The sequence below is a fragment of the Sardina pilchardus genome, chromosome 3 (genome assembly GCF_963854185.1).
Source record: "Sardina pilchardus chromosome 3, fSarPil1.1, whole genome shotgun sequence".
NCBI classification, from domain to species: Eukaryota; Metazoa; Chordata; class Actinopteri; order Clupeiformes; family Clupeidae; genus Sardina; species Sardina pilchardus.
Window position 1 is genome coordinate 7,167,970 of NC_084996.1, and position 20,399 is coordinate 7,188,368.

At 45.6% G+C, this 20,399-nt stretch overlaps 1 protein-coding gene across 1 annotated transcript in view; it reads left to right on the forward strand.

The window, feature by feature from the left end:
• The first annotated feature begins 680 nt into the window (after nt 1-680).
• The window catches only part of crhr1 (corticotropin releasing hormone receptor 1), a 102,158-nt gene continuing 82,439 nt past the window's right edge, over nt 681-20,399 (forward strand). Inside the window, exons 1-4 of the mRNA XM_062530878.1 lie at nt 681-729; nt 1,053-1,103; nt 1,426-1,485; nt 8,923-9,039. Of these exons, the coding sequence (XP_062386862.1) occupies nt 681-729; nt 1,053-1,103; nt 1,426-1,485; nt 8,923-9,039 (277 nt within the window). The remainder of the gene's footprint in view (nt 730-1,052; nt 1,104-1,425; nt 1,486-8,922; nt 9,040-20,399) is intronic.

Sequence of the window (20,399 nt, forward strand, 5' to 3'; positions counted from 1 at the left end):
TCAGCCGCGTCCAGCAGGTCCTGAGGCATAGCAGGCGCAAAACGCCGCTCTTCAGCAGCCTCGCATAGAACTGCCAAGCAGCACCTGCCAAAGCGTACCACTCCACAGAATCCAGTTTCGAGCTGGTCGCGGTCCCGACACTCATAGCCATACGACTGGAGTATTTCCCTCCGATTTGCTCATGATCCGTGGCCCCGAGATGAAACGACGGGCGTGGAAGAGCGCTTTTCTCCCGCGTCTCCGCATGTTTTATTGAAGCCAGACGAGCGTGGACGAGGGCTGCGGAGACCTGGAATTGGCCCTTTGCCTGGCGTATTTACATAACGTCTGGTAGAAATGTGCCTTTGAAGTACCCAGGCCATTGACAAGTTGGAGGAGATGAAGCACATCACCGTGAAATGAAATATCCTGACAGTGTCCGACACTCGCTCTCTGGGGGGGAACGGGAAAGACATGGGAAGATGAGATCTCCTGCTCCAGCGGAGATATAGGCTGGAGGGACGTCATGACAACGGATGTTAAGGGAGTCCCCCACGATCACCAGCGCTGGCTCCAAAACGCAGCTGAACAATCTCTGAATAATGCATCTCGACATCAGAACAGCCCCAATATGGAAGGGGACACGCGGGCCCGGGTGGTTGTTATGGCGTGTATGATCTAAGTCGTGGGGTAATGGGAGCATGTCGGGGACGTGTGGGGATTGTCTCCGCTTCTTTTCTCCTCTGTTTCGTGAGATTGTAGATGTTGTTCCAAGAGTTGTTCTGGGACATGAAACACTGTCTGTTCATTGAAGATTGGTCGCTGGGGGGTTGCATCAAAGGGAAGCTGCGTTGCTGGATAGATTTACTCTGAAATGGTGCTGAGTGGAATTCATAATTGTTAAGGAAACAGATGATGATATGAACACAGTTATTTATCTCTTGATCTCTCTCTCTCTCTCTGCCTCTCTCTCTTTCTCTCTGTCTGTTCCTCTCTCTCTCTTTCTGTGTGTGTGTGTGTGTGTGTGTGTGTGTGTTTGCATAATGTGTGTTTTTGTTTTTTCTGTTTTCCAGCTCGTACACTGGCCCTCTTGAACCAGACGCTCGGCCACTCTGACATCACAGGTGAGGGGTCTGATGCTGGTTTGATATCATGGCTGTATCTGTATCAAAATGGCTGGAAAGAACTGCCGGTTTTATAGCGGACAACAAAGTAATAAAAAGACTATTACCTGCCTTATTGGCTTCATCCATGAGGACTTGCCTGCACTGAGCTCTAAAGTTACTGACTACAGCATTGCGCTGTAAATGAAAGCCATCCATAATATAGTAGAAGGGGAGGGAAAATCTAATTTTATTGTTTATAAAACGTGCTGCAATTGATGGAAACAATGTGTGTGTGTGTGTGTGTGTGTGTGTGTGTGTGTGTGTGTGTGTGTTTTTCTTCATTTTTCAGCTCACACTTTGGCCCTTTTGAATCAGACGCTGAGCCACACAAACATCACCGGTGAGTTATCTGCTTCCTCAGACTTCTATTGTGTCCATTCCTGAGGCTGGACCGAGGCCGAGGCCCAAACAGTCTTGGTGAGGGTCAGGACAGTATTGTGGCAGAAAGAAGGAGGGAACAGAATACAATGCATCAATGCAAGATTTTGAATGGAATATAATGGTTATAGTTGTGGTTATGGGATTTTAGCAGACGCTTTTGTCCAAAGCGACATAACGCGACAATAAAACTGGGAAACATTTAGAAACAGATAGAAAGCATTGGTTTAGGCTGTTGAAAATTATTTTCCAAATTGTTTCCAACTTCAAGACACATTTAGTTATTGTTTTCATTTATTTTATGTGTTCTCACAAATGCCACATGCTGGCCCAACAGTCTTAAATAGAAAAAGAGGCCCTTTGGGTCACACCGTGTACCCCCCTTGTAAAATGTGGCATTACGAGGTGATTCTGTTTGTGGGACGAGTGGGCAACGGATACAAATCTCCGTCTTGGGAAATCACTGCCCTCTAAACGTGGGCAGAGGTCTACTGAGCTCATTTCAGCTGACCTTTAAACAAGGAGCTACACCACTAAAGATGTCCCACTGAGAGCATTGCTCCCTGCAGGGACTGAACTCGAGGAAATGTTACTGACTTCAGCACTCTCAGTGCTAAAGGAGCTAATGATCATCCACAGGCACCTGTAGATTCACGTTAGTAAGGTACGTAGCTGTCAGTGAAATGGCAGTTTGAAAATAGCTCACACAAAGTTAGTTCAAGGGTGGGTGTAAAAGAAACATCACTTCAGGCTATTTAGCAATTAGCACATACTGACAGAACCAGGTAAAATGGTGGTGAAATGCCATTGAAATGACAATGGTATGGGATGATATGTTCTTCAGTTATGTAGTTTAAGGATTTGGGGCTAGTTCTATTATTCACACTTGTACCTTTGTATCCATAAAGACCACCTGAGGGTAACATTTTTGTGAAATGTCAAAAAGGTGGAGAAAATGTACAACATCCATGACTTTATGCTCTTACTGTATAAGTCCTTCTACTATTGCTCTTACACGTTGATACTATAGGTGTACTGTACAAGTGCAAATGATAGGATGATATACTGGCATACAGAAGGGCGACTGTGTCCTTTCTGGGGCGTCATAGTTGTGATTATTCATTATTTATTTCAAAAACAACAAGACAACAGCTGCCTTTGACTTAATAAGGTTGTTTTGTTTTCCTGCCAGAGGACAACGGTCACGCCTGTTGTGTGTCTGTGTGTGCATGTGGCCCAGAGAGTGGACTGCTGTCCAGTGGACTTGGACCAGAGCCACAGCCTACTTGTACAGTCTGTCATCCCCTTGTTTGTGTTGAACACGGTCCACTCTTTCGCTTTTCCTTTCATGACGTCCCACTCGCATTTGAATTTGGGTGGGAGCCATGGCACAGTTGTAGTTGCTTTTCCTCTCTTGTTTGTTGTTTATCTTATTTGTTGTGTTTGTTTTGCGTTCCGCCCAGTTGCTATCGGGATTATATCAGTCCGTGTCTGCGTGGTGGTGGTGGTGGTGCGCGTATTTGGGATCATATAGGCCCTTCATGGGACAGTTGAGTTTGTGTTATCGTGTGCGGTGTCAGATAGTAGTGTCAACAAAATCTGCTGGATGCATCTCCAAACCCAACAGAGGCCCAGCTCGTTTTCTCACGCTTCCCTGATCCCTTCCTCTCCCCCCCCTCTCTCTCTCTCTCTCTCTGTTCCCCTTCCCTTCCTTTCTCATTCCCCATCTGTCCATCTTAAAATCTCTCCCTCCCCTTGGCCCACATCTCTTCTCTCCTCCTCCTTCCCTCTTATGAGTGACTTCTTTATCTTTCTTCTCCTCTGCCTCATCTCTTCTTCACCTCCCTCTCATTCTCTTGTCACTTTCTCATCTTCCTTCTGTGCTTTTATCTGTTTTGTCTTCCTGTATGTACCTTTTTCTTTCTATCTCTATTCCTTCCGCTCTCCGTGCATCCCCTCTCTCTCTCTTTCTCCCTCTGTCTGTCTGTCGCTCTCTCTCTCTGCTCTCCTCTCCCTTCCCTCTCTGTTCTCTCTCTCTCTTTCTTTTTCTCTCTTTCTCTATCTGCTCTCTCTCCCCTCTCTCTCTTGGTCTCTCTCTCCTCTCTCTCTCTCTCTCCCTCTCTCTCTCTGTTCTCTCTCTCTTTCTTTTTCTCTCTTTCTCTCTCTGCTCTCTCTCCTCTCTCCCCTCTCTCTCTTGGTCTCTCTCTCTCCTCTCTCTCTCTCTCTCTCTCTCCCTCTCTCTCTCTGTTCTCTGCTCCCCGTCCCCCCCTCTCCCTGATGGACAGGGCCAGCTGTTTCCTGGCTGTTGATCAGCTGTCAGGTTGGGTTAAATGTGCACAGATGCGTGTGCTGTCCGTCTGGGAGCCCTCCTTCCTCCGCCTCTCTGATCGACTTCATTTCCGCCCAGGAATTAATGTGTGTCTCGCTCACTCTTCCGCTCATCAACACTGTGTCAACGCATCCTCAAATGGGCATGTTAGTTTGTGTGTGTGTGTGTGTGTGTGTGTGTGTGTGTGTGTGTGTACTTAGGGGGTTGGATGTGGAAGCAGAGCGTGATTGTTTTTTAAGATCCGTAAGTGTGTGTATCTGTGCAGGCGTTTATATCCAAATCATTACTGTTTGTGTGTCAGTCAGTGTGTGCTTGAATAGTCTGTGTGGGTGGCATACAGGTGTTTGCTCTCAGACAATGTCAAATGAATGTTGAAATTGTCTAAACTGACACAATTACGGGAGAGATTGTTTTGTTCTCGACACATGAATAGAGCCCAATTTAGACAAAGCTTATGGCCACTCGGCCTTTCTAAAAATGAAGTAATCAAGAGACTGCTGTTGTTTTGTCAATCCTCAATATGTTGTTATTCTCTGCCTTGTCTTCCATTGAACTTGTACAAATTGCCTGCACATGAATAGCTGCAGTAGACTTCAGCTCAGAGGGTTTTTTTTTTGCTATCTGCCAAGGCATTTACAGTATGGTATCACCATGTCCCAAACGTGACTTCACAGCTTAATGAATAATACATTGTAGACTTCTGGACATGCAAGTTCACTTAGAGACTCTCTCCTAAAGACCTCCATGATGGAAACTGAAGGGAAGTCTCTTGCTCCTACGTAACCCACGGCAGCAGCGCTATATGCAATATTCTGCATTCCAAGCATGCATATGCATTGCTGCAGACTCTGTTCTCTGCATTGTAAATCAGTGTAGCATCAAAGGGAATCTGAAGCTGTTCTATTAAAATACAAAATGTTGCTTTAATGGGAATTCTCTAATAAGTTGGTAAGCCTGATGGCAGTAAATTATGTGAACAGCTGAGTGATGTTATGCTATGCAAGAGAACAGCTTTCTAAAACAGGATTTTCATATATTGGCATGTCTTGGCTGAAATGATTTCTTATGTGTAGCATAAGGTCCTCTGAAAGCAACTGAAATTGCTTTTGTGAAAGCTTTTGTTCTCTCACACAACTGTGCATGCTTCACCTTTACCGAATGGAAAATTCCCGATTCGTCAGCTTTGTGGGATTAGCACATGTACTTTCACACACAAACATGCAGACAGGCTTTCTCTCTGATACACACACGCACACACACACACACACACACACACACACACACACACACACACACACACACACTCACACTCACTCTCTCTCTCTCACACACACACACACACACACACACACAATATTCCCCATGACCGCTGACCCTTGAGACACCCAGAATAACAACTGAAGCTAAAATAGAGCACACTGTGAGCAACCTGCTTTGCAGTAAACCGTGACATTGGCAGCAAGGACAGACATGCAGGCATGAATCCTTAGCCACCATTAATGTCACACACTTACACTTAATGTCACAGACGATGCAAAATGTATAATTCATACAGCCACCCTGCATCACACCAGCAAAGCACCTCCGGTATCTGCAAATACAGAAGTTCATTGTTCACACCATCCACACAATACATTGACGACATACTGTGTATACTTACAATACATGGAGAGAGAGAAAGAGAGAGAGAGAGAGAGAGAGAGAGGTGGTGCATTATCTCACACAGATAGGACAATTCAAAATAAACAACAAAGTTTTATTTTCACAACTTTCAAGTAAGCAAACAGACCCACACTCAATAACACAAACACAGATACACACACACAAACACGCACACACACACACACACACACACACAAGCCCCTTTCACATTCAGAAACGATACATTAGCGTTTAAGAAATAGCGGGTTCAGGGGATTTCGCAATGTGAAAGGTAGACGTGTTCTGGTCCCGGGGTTGTCTGAAGCCGGTTTCAGAGGCGAGTTATGGGAGGCGTTGCCTAGCAGCACGTCACACGCAATTTGGGAGTGAACAATGACGTTAAGCTTGCCTTGGACCTCGGAGATAAACTGATAAACACAACTGTCATGCTAGTTCTACGTGGTTTAGCTTCCAAATGATGGCGGGCCACTTGTTATGTTATTTGAATGCCAAATAAGGTCCTTTTGTCTGTCGAAGTCATATTTCAGTGTGCTGAGTCCTGAACAACTTCTGCTCTGACAGTTAGCTCGTTGGCTAGTTAGCTATCATTAGGCAAACTTTCTAAAAGTGCTGCTGGCAGCAGACGGTTTTGGTAACCTAGCAACAATAAACACTTGACCGAAGTGCTGAGAAAAGGAGGTTCAGGGCACTCTCAGCATAAAAAACGTGATTGTTGGACACACACATATATATCTATGGACACAGCAGCTAAAGTTATCCTAGTCTCTTGTGTGTTTCCTGTATTTTAACCTCCTGCCTGGCCAAATACGTCATCAGTCACACACCCCTAATAGCGGGGTTGACCTCTGTTCCTTTCATATTCAACACGGCTCGGCTCTGATACTACCCCCCGAGATGGGTTGGATTGCCGAGGCGGGTTGACTCCCCACCCCGTGTCGTCAATGTGAAAGGAACAGCCTTAACGTTAAATTCGGCTGATTTAGCGTTAAATTCGGTGAATGTGAAAGGGGCTACACACACACACACACACACACACACACACACACACACACACACACACACACACACACACACTCTGCCAAAAATAAAAAGCAATTCTCTGAAATGAAAGTTTCAGACGGAGCAGACAGAACTCCACCCTTCCGCTCAGCTCCTCCTGTCACCTCTGTCACAGACAAATCACCCACCGTCTAAATCCTCCACTCCTCCTCCACTCCTCCACCTCCTCCTTCACCTCCTTCTCCTCCTCTTCCTCCACCTGCTCTCGCTTCTCCACCGACCTTCTCTGACACGACTAAACTCCTCTGAACTCCTCCTCTCTGTCAAGAATAAAGCCTCCACTTCTCTATCCATCCGATACTCTCCTCCTCAGTTCTCTATTGCTCTTCAGGTTCTAGTCTATTCTGTCCTTCTTTTCTGCCCTCCCCTCTCCTCCTCTCTATTCATCTCTCCTGCTTTCCTCCCTTTTCCTCGCCGTCGCTCCTCTAATCCGTTCACCTCTCCTGCTCCTTTCTTCTTCACTCGTTCGCTCTTTCCCTCTATACTCCCTTTTTCTCTTCTCCTTCCACCTCATCCCTCTCGTTCCTCTCCTCCCTCCCTCTTCTCCACTCTGCTCGTGTCCTACTATCATCTCCTCTGTCACACATTAATCACAGAAACAGCCTCCTTCCATCTGCCTCTCCTCCCCTCTCCACATCACAAACACCTCTGGCCCAGATCAGGGCCAGCTCCGTGGCGTAGTAAGAGAACCAAAGTTAGCCGCCTTTTTGGGCTCCAGCCAGGACTGTTCACTGCCCGGAAAGACCGTATTGGACGCTCCTATTCTCAAAGACAGTGATTAATTCGCGATCCATTTGGAACGAAAAGTAAATGAATAGATTATGTATTTGTGGTTTGGTATTGATTGTTCCAATACAGCTTAATAGCTGACAGTTGGATGGATTACATTTGTTTGTGTGCCGATGAGTATCCATGGCGATGACCGTCCCGGAGGCGCTGCCCTCTGAAGTGCATTGCGTACTGTACGTCCACTCCAGTCTGTCTTAAAGTCTACGGTACTCTAAAGCCCCCATTGTCTGCGCTGACTGGCCTGGCCTGCCCTGCCCTGTTTGAGTTGTCATAATCCCAGGCACTGAGCCGACGCCATCATAAAAAATGCATCCTCTCTCTCTTCCGCTTCCTCGTTCTCGGACCATCATCCATTACTCCAGGCCTCTGGGGGGACCGGGAGAGTTTGGTTATTTGGAGGATGTTTTTTATCCGTATACAGAATTTCACCATCTTGTTTATTTATCTAAGGGGAGAGAAAGGGAAGAGGGGAAAAAATGATTGACTACAGCTGCTGGTACAAACTTCCTGAGACTCGTTTATTTGTGGTGTATTGCAAAGTTATTATGATGGTTTAGAGAATCTTTTCAAGAGTATCGGCCATGGACTGTTGCTGTTTGATGATGTATTGATGATATCTGGTCACACTTTTGTGTGACAGTGTTGCGCGGTGATGAAGTCGCCTCATTTCCTGTTTTGAAAGGAATGCGTGTCAACAAGCCATCTGAGCCAACCTCCAGATACAAACACAAACACAAACACAAACACAAACACAAAACATGTGCAAGTGATACAGACCAAGTGCTGGTGAGATGATTGAGTTTGGAGAGTATTAACTGAATCACAAAGAGCTGGACCAGGAGCGTGAGTGTCCGTGTGGGAGGGTGGCGATGATCCGATCTGGGACACACAGGGAGGCTCGTGTGTACGGCTGGGCTGTGCCCTGACCTGGGGGTGTCTGCAGGAAACATGATGAACTGGGTTTAGGATTACATTAGCAAGTTCATTACCAGAACTCTATTCACCTGCAAATCCCCATGAGAGTTTCGCAGGCACACACACACACACATCCACCTACATACGTTGTTTCATGGTTTGGTTCATGTGTCTCTTGTTTTGCATTTAAAAATAGATAAACATAAAAATAGGTGTTTCCATTCACTATTTCCCCACACAATCACAGTCCCTTTCCAATCCATTGGGCTCCTGTGACTCTGTGTGAGGTATACACCCTCTCTGCATATGGCACTATTTCTCTCCTTCTGTTACAATCTCTTTATCTCTCTCACACTGTCTGTCACTCACTCCCCTCTTTTTTCTCTGTCTACATGTACTCTTTCACTCCTCTCCTCTTTCTCTGTGTTATATCCCACTCTATATCTCTTTCTCACTTTCTCTTATCCCCCTCTTTATATCTTTGTCTCTCTCTTTCTAGTTACAGTAATGGGGGGATGTACAGTATGCCTTATATACTGTATAACCTTGTGGTTGAGGGTATTGTTGTCAGTGTAATGCTATAAATGATGTTATGATGATTTCTCTCTCTCTCTCTCTCTCTCTCTCTCTCTGTCTCTCTCACAGGTGTGTACTGTGACACCTCTATAGATGGCATCGGTACCTGCTGGCCCAGAAGCAGTGCTGGGGTGGTGGCGCTGCCATGTCCCGAGTTTCTCAACGGTGTGCGCTACAACACCTCCAGTAAGTCCCCATTTGTGGTGTGTGTGTGTGAGTGAGTGTGTGTGTTCATGTATGTGGACCTGCATAGCTGGCATAGCTAAGGCTTATAAATGGAACCTACTGCAGCATACTCACATGTCCCCATGCCCCTTAGACCCTCTCCTTCTCGCATGCAAACACACACACACACACATACACAGATCCACACATACAGATATGCACACACACACACACACACACACACACACACACACACACACACACACACACACACTGTTCAGTGCACACAAACATGGGTAATCAGGTAAAGGACACCGTGACAGGTCCAGAAGTGGAGCAGCTGGAAACAACTCCGCACTGCCAGCCTAAGGCAAAGCATGTCAACCTGTCTAACTAATGAGGCTATATATAATACCTGGATGTGTGTGTGTGTGTGTGTGTGTGTGTGTGTGTGCGTGTGTGTGTGTGTGTGTGTGTGTGTGTGTGTGTGTGTGTGTGTGACAGTGTTTGTGTGTGAGTGAGTGAGTGAGTGAGAGAGAGAGAGGAAGATGTAAAATGTTTCCTCCTTAGGGCACATGACACAGGTGAGGAGGTGTGTGTGTGTGTGTGTGTGTGTGTGTGTGTGTGTGTGTGTGTCTGTGCCTGTCTGTGTGTCTGCGTGTGTCTCTGTGTTCTGCACTTCATTTAAGGATTCCAGTATTGGCGCGGGTGTGAGGCATCCTTTGTGCTGTACTCTGCCCATCTCTCCCCTGCTGTATGGGTCTGACAGTCTGTTCTGAGAGGTGCTATCTTATGAGTTCAGTCTGCCACTGTCTTGATGCTGCCTGCACAGAGTCCCCTGGAGAGCAGGACTGGATATGTGAAAAGGGTGAGGGGGAGAATTTGGGAGCTAGATAGAGTCAGAGGAAGAGTTTGAACAAGTAAAAGATCACTAGAAAGACAACGCAAGGACATACACACACCCATAGACACACGACTATAAAGCTAATGGCTCCCTGGAGAGAAGTGACTCCAAAAGGATTCAGCTCCCTGTGGAGATCAACGTGTTTTTTTATCAAGATAAGAACCCAAGGCACGAAACAGAATCACCCATACACACATGTACAGACACACACACGCAACCATACACACACACACACACACACACTCACACACACACACACACACACACACACACACACACTCACACACACGCATGCACGCACGCACACAAACATGCACACACACATACACACACACACACACACACACACACACACACACACACACACCGTCTAAAGGATTCCCACTCCAGCTGTGCTTCTCCCCTCGCCGTCTCCACTCCACTTTGGTGGCGACAGACGGGGGCTCTTCCACTCCTCTCTCTCTCACACACACACACACACACACACACACACACACACGATTGCATTAGAATAATGAATTGCACCAAATTGGGTCTTTGTGCTGTGCAGTCGCCGCTCCTCCGACGTGTGTTCCCTCAGCTCTTTGATGCAGCGACTGTGGGCTGCCAGCGACTGCTTCCAAACTTCACTGAGCTGGTTAAGAAACGACACAGGGAGGTTGGCTTAAAGCAGCTGGCTTTTTTTTTTTCTCCTCCGTAGTGTAGAATGAGGACATCCTTATGCAGTGTTGGCAGTGGGACAGCAATACTGCAAAGAGAATTAGCTTGTAGTACACTTGGCGTCTAGCTTGGCTAACAGACCGCTTCTCATGTCTCAGTTTACTTTGAGAATGGGTTTTGGGGAACTTTCATTCACTGCTGATTTTCGAATGGTGTGACCAGCAGTTAAATTAAATGATGGTCTCTAAACAAAGTTGAGCAGGAGCCCATAGGATTGATTGACAGCTGTCAGTCACTCCACTTCTGTATGTAGAAGGTAAAACCCTCCTTACATGACATGTCGTTTTTTACTCAATTCCAAATAAAACACAAAGTTCATATAGTTTAACATCAACGCAATCAACATGGGCATTGTTGGAACAGCACTGCTAACTGTGCAGTATTGTTTGTCATCATAGAAAGCATGCCCCATGGCCTTACTTAAATCTTTTATTAGGCTGTTATTGTAGGCTGTCATCGATGAGAAAAAAGTGTCTATGCACTTGGTTGCAGCCATTAAAATGAAAGGTGGTGCATTCACTTGAGATGTGAAGAGTTATGTGAGTTCAGTGTTGTTTATTGATGTTCTAGAGAGATGTTTTCAGTGTTTTGAGAATCTCCTGTAATGAATACTATATTATTTATACCAAAGATTTTAGAGAGGAGTGGAGCGCTCTAGAATAGAATCTTAGAATCTTTGCCTCGGTGTTGTTTCTTGGTTGTACGATTTTCCTTCTAATATCACTAAGAAGCACTTAACTGAGTTAAACTGTGCTGGGCTGAATTGCACCAAACTGAATTGAACTGAACTGAATTGACGTGTAAACTAAACTGCTCCTCATCTCCCAATAACAATGGACCTAGTGATAAGGACTGTTCTCTTTGAGTGATTCTATGAATCGTCATTCATTTTTTATACTCATTTCCCAAACAAGCTTGTAAAGTGCACAGGCATTCCCTGCTCTTAAGTAGTACTTAGCAGATGCTGTCCTTGAAAACAGCGCAGCACTAATTAAGTCAGATGCTTTGGGAAATGCTCTGAAATAGTACAATGATTTGTGTACGCTATTCTATGAACTGCTTGGGTTTGCCATGCTTTTGGAAAACCAGGCCGCTAAACTGTGCTGAACTCAACTGACCTGAACTGAACTGGTTCTTGAAAGGACCCACTTTGTCCCTCCGCTTTTCTCATATATCCACAACCCAACTCCCTCTATGCCTCCTCTGCTGCTTTATATTTGATAATAGCAGTAGCAGAAGCGCACAGTAATATTATGGAACACTGAGTTACAGCATCATAATCCTCATGCATGGCCATTATTTGATAACAAATTCTATTTACTGCACCTGTAAACCACACCAGCATAAGGCACAGAGGAATGAGACAGCAGAATCTTTATCTCTCAGCGCTGCATAATTCAGTTTCCCCATCTTCCAGGCTCTTGCCCTCCCACGCCCCTCTCTGGGCTCTGCCAGGCCCAGTGAGAAGGCCCTCAGCCTGGGAAGGGCAGTGAAGGAAGCGAGGCCTGTTAAGAGGCCCAGGTTGTCTCATCTCCAGTTGTTTAGCCTGACAGACTCCGACTCCGACTCAGCAGGGCTGAAGAGGATTTACGCGGCTCATTGCTGAACTAGAGTGGAGCTGCTGTGGCAGGTTTTGAAGCTCGCGCACTGCTTGTGCCGAAAAGAGAGAGGCCGAAAAAGTGTGAGGGAGGGAGAGGCAGAGAGAGAGAGAGAGAGAGAGAGAGAGAGAGAGAAAGAGAGAGAGAGAGAAAAGGGATGCAGCATACATTATGAATGCTCTGTCTGTCTTAGGTGTTCATCTTTTTGTGTTTATTTGTGTGTGTGTGTGTGTGTGTGTGTGTGTGTGTGTGTGTGTGTGTGAGAGAGAGAGAGAGAGAGAGAGAGAGAGAGAGAGAGAGAGAGAGAGAGAGAGAGAGAGAGAGAGGGAGAGAGACAGACAGACAGAGAGACGGAGAGAGAAAGCGAGAGAGTGAGCATGAGCGAGCTGAGGCAAACGCAATTGTATTAGGCAGTGAGAGACGATTAGTGTGGAGTCTCTCTCCCTCTGTGTGTGTGTGTGTGTGTGTGTGTGTGTGTGTGTGTGTCTGTGTGTGTGGGTCGCCACCGTGGAGCTGAGAGTGGGTGGTTTAGTGAATCTGTACTTTAGCTGCAAACTGCTTAATGGCTGGAGGGACTCACAGAATGAAAGCATTCACATTCATTGACTCGGAAATTGGCCATGCTTGGTAATGCTTTAATCCAGCTTTTGTTTGTTTATAAATAATTTAGAGCTGTCAGTCAATTAATGTGAATATTTAGAAATGTATCATCTCAACTGTAAATAGATAAAGAGGGATTTGTAGCACTACCCTAATTGCTTCACTATTACTATCAAACATGGGAGGGTATTTATATGTTAACTTAATAGTTAGCCCATTTCTAAATCTTCCTCAGAGGAACTGCAGGGCAGATGGCAAGCATATGTCGGAGAGCACAGTGCAAACACTGATTTGGCCAGTTAGCAGAGTGGTACAGCACTGCCCTTATTCATATTACATTGAATGCTCACACCTGCAGATGATTCTGTAATCAAAAACATGTCAATGTCACCGCCCTCCTCGAACTATAATTTGCGGAACCCGCCGTTTAATGGGAAATGATTTAATTGCAGATGCAATTGAATGGAATCAATGAACCATCAGCTGAAAAAAAAAAGCAGCAAAAATGTAGCGCTAATAAATCCATGCTAATGGGGCGTCATGAATCAGAGAGATGCAGGGCAATGATTTTACACCCAAATATGCCATGCCTATTTATTTGTGTGTTATGTTATCACAAACAAAATCAATGCTGTAGCAGCTGCTCATAAACAAGTGAAGTGATGGAGTGAAGCAGAGATAGAGGGATAGAGGGAACATTTAAAGGAGAAGAAACAAGAACAACTGAGGAAAGGTGGTATTGCTACCGTTATGTCTGGGGGTTTTCCCCGATGGAAAAAAACTGCTACAGTACCAGTACTGCTTTTATTTAAAAGTCAGAAAAAAACAGGCATACAGTATCTTCCCTCAATTTTCAGTCAGAGCCATATCAGTTCATGCATACAGTACAAATCAACTTCTTTTCACATCTTTTTTGGCACGTTAGTGACAGTTAAGTGCCTGACATTATCGTTATCTAAGCGTATTAAAAATCTAATTTTGAATTCTTGACCAATAGAATGTGTTCTGTTCTAAAGTTAGAACTGTAACTGTGGAACTTGGCTGGTCTCTTTATGGTTCCCTGTGTTCTGGCTCTGTGGGTCGTGCTCTTCTGAACCACTGTGCGCAGCGGAGCTCGCTGGACACTGCAAACACTGTGATCGGAGCTGATGGGATTAGCATTGATCCTGACCACAGTGGCCTCTTGGTTTGACCACATGGACTGACATCAGACCTCACCACCTGTACCAGTGGGGAGACTTTCTTTTTTTCCCCCTGACCACAGAGGAGGGGAGGCCAAGCTTGTGAATCAGGACACTGAATTGAATTTCCTCTTGGCTTCTTTAGGTTTTGCGTGATCAATGTGTCATCATGTGCAGCTGAGAAACAGTAATGGTTTGCATTCAAAAAATGAGCGTCCAACTGGGATACAAGCACTAAAATCTTATTGCACAATCTCTGACAGGTTCTTTGATGTGTTGCAAGGCTAAAGAGTCTCAGGAGAAGATACAAATGTGTCCATTTCTGGTCCAGGACGTTAATAGCAACCAGCCCTTGTAGTCAGAAACCACACCATGCGAACATGCTCATCGCAGCAGAAATCTAGGTTGCCAGAATTACTCACTGGGGCAAAATAAATCCCTGCGTTTTAGGGAAGCCTTCCGGAAGTAAAAAGGCATGGCTGGGAATTAGATGGAAGTGTGTGGCTGCAGCTTGTAGCAGGTTGCTGGAATATTCTGGTATTCATCACCCCTGCTGCACACACAGAACTCTTAAAGGGGACTTGCAAATATATTTTTCAGATCAGTATCATATTGTTAGATGTAAGACTTTCATTAGGGACAAAGATGATGGAGATCAATTAAAGGCACACTTAACATTTTTTTTACCTAGCTACAACATATTCGTCATTTTGATGGCACATAACCTCATAACATGACAAACGGCACCTCTGGTATTGTCTGAGCGGCCCTCTATAGGCGATTACCGACCGAGCAACTTTCTGTGTTCGGGTAGGACACTTAGTTCTGCTTTAAACTAGCTAGCTTGCTAATTCTGGCAATACATTCGTAAGGGAACATCTGGTTCTCATCATGTGCCAGCCAGTATGTACAGGATCCTATAGAGATACACCTGTATACACCTGCCTGTATACCCTGTATACCCTCTATAAGTGTTTTATATTAACCTACAGTATCCCCATATGCTCATCCTCTTAACTAGCGAATACAGTACAATTTTCATTGATTTGTCCTTAATATAAGTATCTTTACAAATAGGGTTCAAGTTGAAAACTTCTGGAATTCCTCTGTAAGGAATAATGCGGTGCCTGAGAACGAACCATCTTTATGCAACGGTTCACTGTGTATGCTGAGAGACCAACTAATTAATGTGGGCTCGTCTGGCCCACGTCCAGTAGTGTCGGGGTCATGTCTGTGTCTGTGTTGTCTTGTCATGGACATGGAGATGTCGTGAGGAGAGCAGTGTGGGGGGAAGGTGTCAATCTGACACCTGCAACTGTGAGGCCGTGCTAATGGCCTCTGCTGTGTGGCGAACAGAGGATTCGGCCCTGAGAGAAAAAAATTACCTTTCTACAGATGGGTCTACCAATAATGTTCTCTCTCATTCTCATTCGTTCTCATTCATTCTCTCACTCTGTTTTTCTTACAGTACAGTGTAGTAAGACATGACACACACACTGTACACACACACACACACACACACACACACAATGTACCTTGAGTATTTCTTGGCGAAATTTTTTGCCAAAAAAGCAATCAGTCACCACAGCAACGGACCAGAACGTAGAAGGTCTTTTATTGCCTGGACTATCAATTGGCCTTGGTGTCAAATAATCATTGTGGTATTGAGTACAAAATGACAAGAACAAAACAAATGGAACAAAATGGCCGCCAGCGGTCCTGGCGCTTCCCTGGTGTACAGCGTCACCGTGGTTTGGGCTCTTGACCTTGCTGGCCGTGTGTCCTTTAGTTGTGCTCCACTCTTCCCACCGGGTCTCTGTGGAGGACGCGTGTAATAGAAACGAGTGCCAGCTCAGCACCCGCCAGAGACAGAGCAGTGGCAGTGTTCTGACACCGAGACTGCACCCAGACCAGAGCGCAGCCTCTTCCAGTAAGGAGGCAGGGAGGTCGTGTCAAGGAGGATAGGTCCTGTGATCAGTCTTGCAGGTAATGGCGGGGGGGGCATTTATTTCTCTCCCTCCACAAAATGTAGTTTCACTGTAGGCACTGTATCACAGTATGGGCTGAGTAGAGCAGAACTACACTGAGTGTTTTGGAACCTACTGAGGTTGGAGAGTATGCCTTGTTTTTATTATATTTCACTGACCATACCACTAACGTAACAAGTGAACTTTGCATTTTTTTTATTTTTTTTCCCTGTTTTGTTTTGTTTTGTTCAAGGAGAGTGCCTGATTGCTTGTTACTGTCAATGTCACAGCACTGGGCTAGCTGAGGGTAGAGACCACGCCTGGCCTGGTCCCGGTTAGATGAGGTCACAAGCATGAGTAAACAAGGCCCTAATGGCTCTGCCCCCCCCCCCCGGTGTCTCCCGCAGCGAGCGCTCAGAAGTCAGCACTCAGCGTCTGGCCATTGGATCGGGTCACAGGACGTTCCACTGTTGTCCCAGCGATTTGTTCCTAGTTTGATTTTGATTTAAACTTGAAACTTCACAAATTGTAAACAAAAAAACATGTCCTACAGTAGCCTCAAACAAGAGACTTGTCTTGAGTCTGTATATACTAATGAAGACACGGTGTACAGACCCACTGAGGATTCTCAGTGAGAGGAAAGAGTCATGGAGCCCAGTAGAGCGCTCATTTCCTCACTCTGTGATTTTATGGCCATGATACTCTCCACATTCCAGTTTCCACTTAAATCTTCACTAAAGCCCCACCAGGGAGCCCATGTGTTTTTTTTGTGTTTGATTCTGGCTGTTGTAAGAACGTTCTCTTCAGTCGGCATCTAAAATGGATCTTCCGTCAGAAGCAGCCACCAGAATGTCTTGCTGAAGCGGTCACATGGGACACACACACACACACACACACACTCCCGCACTGAAGTCTTACTGCTCTTGTCAGAGCCAGGAGGATGCAGGCAAGCTCGTCCCCAAGGATAGACACGGGAGGGTACACGGGAAACGCAGGCCTGACACTCATGAATGAACGAGCTGCTCCCCCCTGTAATCGCCCCCTTTCCCCGGCAATGTGTGTTAAATGGGCACCTGGGGACCTCGGCTCACGTCTGAGAAACTGCTTGGGCTGCAAGTGGAAAGGTTAGTGGGCTAACGAACGTACTCTCTCTCACTAATCACTTCACCATCATGCTTAAGATCTAGGGTGTAGGCAAGCTAAAAGGGGGGAAAAAAAGTGGTTAAAAATAATATATGCGTACATTTTTCTCACTTACTTCCAGCTGGGCGCGACACTATGTGGGAGTGTTGACGCTGGGTGAGCTGAGCAGAGAGTGTTGACGCCGGGTGAGTTGAGCAGAGTTAGTCATTGCTCTTCTCCCTGTCTCATAATCAGTAGGCAGTGTCTTGCTTGACTGTGTGTGTGTGTGTGTGTGTGTGTGTGTGTTTGTGTGTGTTTTTGTGTGTGTGTGTGTGTGTGTGTGTGTGTGTGTGTGTGTGTGTGTGTGTGTGTGTGTGTGTGTGTGTGTGTGTTCGTGTGTGTGTGTGTGTGTGTGTGTGTGTGTGTGTGTGTGTGTGTGTGTGTGTGTGTGTGTGAGTGTGTGTGTGTGTGTGTGTGTGTGTGTGTGTGTGTGTGTGTGTGTGTGTGTGTGTGTGTTCGTGTGTGTGTGTGTGTGTGTGTGTGTGTGTGTGTGTGTGTGTGTGTGTGTGTGTGTGTGTGTGTGTGTCTTGTCTAGTTAGAGCTGGGGCTCCGAGCGCATCACAGCCCAGTGCCTCTGCTCCACTCTGCTGTGGCCGTCAGTGTCTTCTGTGCTGCTGAGCTGCTCTTTCTGTCACTAAATCTTCATTAGTGACACTACACACACACACACACACACACACACACACACACACACACACACACACACACACACACACACACATACACACACACACATCCAAATATGAGTACACATGCACATTCCAACACAACGATACAAACACACACACACACACACACATCCAAATACGAGTACACATGCACATTCCAACACAAAGATACAAACACACACACACACACATACACACACACACACACACACACGCACACACTCTTTCACTCTTTCTTTTTCTTCCTCATTATAAGTACAGAAGGAAATAAGGCTGTGGTTCTTGTCATGTTGGAATCGATTGGTAGGTGTGGATCAATGTCTGCAATTAGCACTGAACTGTAGATAAAAGGCTATCGAATAGTGTAAATGACTGTGGCCATTTAGTGACTTGCATTTTTCATCTTTTCCCTTTCATATTGGTGTTTGAAGCTCAAAGTATAGGTATTTCTATGTGAATCCACATACAGTATGTGGTTTCTACTGTATACTGTATGTGTTTCACACATTTCTCACACCCTTTTGCAAAACAGTTAACACCGATGTCATTCAAAGACCCCAAACTGTATTGTTTTCCTTGTGTTACTGTAAACAAAAGGAAAACATATATTCACAGGTGATAGAGATTCCTTGAATAACTCTCTGAGTCTCTGACACGTCTGTGTGAAACTCCTTTCGTCAATCAGCAATCATTCATTATCCATAAGAGATAGAGACATCTTTTCTGTGTTGCTATTTAGTATTAAGTATGGATCTTATAGGCACATTTAGACAAAGTACTGTATTGCCTATTTGATGAAGAGAACAGTACAAAAGCTGAACAAGTCTAGGTATTTACTGTAGGCCTATTTCGAATTTAAAAAAAGGACAACTTGTAATTTATTGAAATGTGTCTTATCTACAGTAGGTGCTTACTGTAGGTTACATGTCAATGGCATTTACAGATTGGAAGGAATGAATACAATTTATTTTTATGAAAAAATGTCAAATATATGGCGCAGACATAGCGAAGGCTGAAACTGAAACTGTTTTGCATTTTGTTGTGCAGTGTGTAATGATTGATTGAACAGTGATTTGACTACAAGTTGTGTTGTTTGAAGGCATAATTTGCCCTTTGCTGCTAAAGTGTTGACGTCTTTGGAGAGTTTGAGTGTGTTAACGTCTTTTGCCAGAAATATGTGTAATTTTGGCCAGAGTGATTCTGTTTAGACCTGCGTGCTAAGTGTTTTGACAACGTGATTTGAGAGTTGACACAAGCATTACGTAAAGCAATCAAGAAAAACTGTAATGGCAGGATCTGTACAGGGTGTGCATCTGTGTTTGTGTGTGTATGTCAGTGTGTCTCCCTTTCTGAGCGTACTGTATGTGTGTCTGTGTGTGTGTGCATTTGTGCGACATCATAATAGCCGAAGGCTGTTTCATGTCCTTCTCATTTCACTGGGGTGGGGAAGTGACAGATCTTCCTTTTTTGGTTTGCCTCCATGAGCACCCGACCAATAGTCACGCACAGCCGCTCCATATGAAACCCGGCATAGTATGTCATAACATGAAGTCATACTGCGGCCCACCAGTGCACTGGGGCTGGGCTGGGGTCGGGGGCTTCAAGGTTGAACGGGTGACATCATTGGCCTGATGCTCTCAGGTTCCCAGGTGACTACTCGTCCCCGGTGTTCAGTGACAGAGACATCAATTTGTCCGTCCCAAGGGGGAGGCCTCGCCGGGTGCCTCGGCTCTTTCTGCCTCAGGGCAGAAATGCATGTGACAACATATATACACATTACACACACACATATACATGCCTTCCTGTATTGCATGTTCTATGCTTCCGTGGATGAAATCATCCACCCAGTGACTCAATGTAAACATATGACACAAGCAAGCTTACATGATAATAGAATGGGGTCAGCTTTTCGCCCCCTGGATTTCATTGCCAATCCAGTTTGTTTTGGGTTTTTTTTCCTGGAAACAGTCAAAGTGAGTTTCTGAAGCCTGGCGTAGATCTGGCTCTGTGGTAGGTTTCTATCTTTCATCTCACCTACATGTGGAGCAGGAGGACGTATAGCGCTGGTGAGGTCGCCACAGATGACTAAGTGACTGATTGGATCAATGGGTGGGATGAAAGAGCAGCCTTTTTTCCACCCTCTGCCTATTGATCCGCTGTTGTAAATGTGACCTCCTCCGCTCCACCTTCGGCCAAAACGGCGCCGTATGAGACTGAGCTGATATGGAGTTTTCGTCAGGTGCTCTCAAATGCGTACTTTTATCTGTGTGTGTGTGTGTGTGCGTGTGCGTGTGCGTGTGCGTGTGCGTGTGCGTGTGCGTGTGCGTGTGTGTGTGTGTGAGTGTGTGTGTGTGTGTGTGTGTGTGTGTGTGTGGTTGTGTGTATTTGTGTTTGTGTGTGTGTGTGTGTGTGTGTGTGTGTGTGTGTGTGTAAGTGTGTGTGTGTGTGTATGTGTGTATGTGTGTAGGACGGGGTATGCCTTCTTACAGCCACTCTTTTATTACTGACAGCAATTGACTCTGGTGGCTCCCACGCCCGCCTCCCACCTTTGCATCTAAATG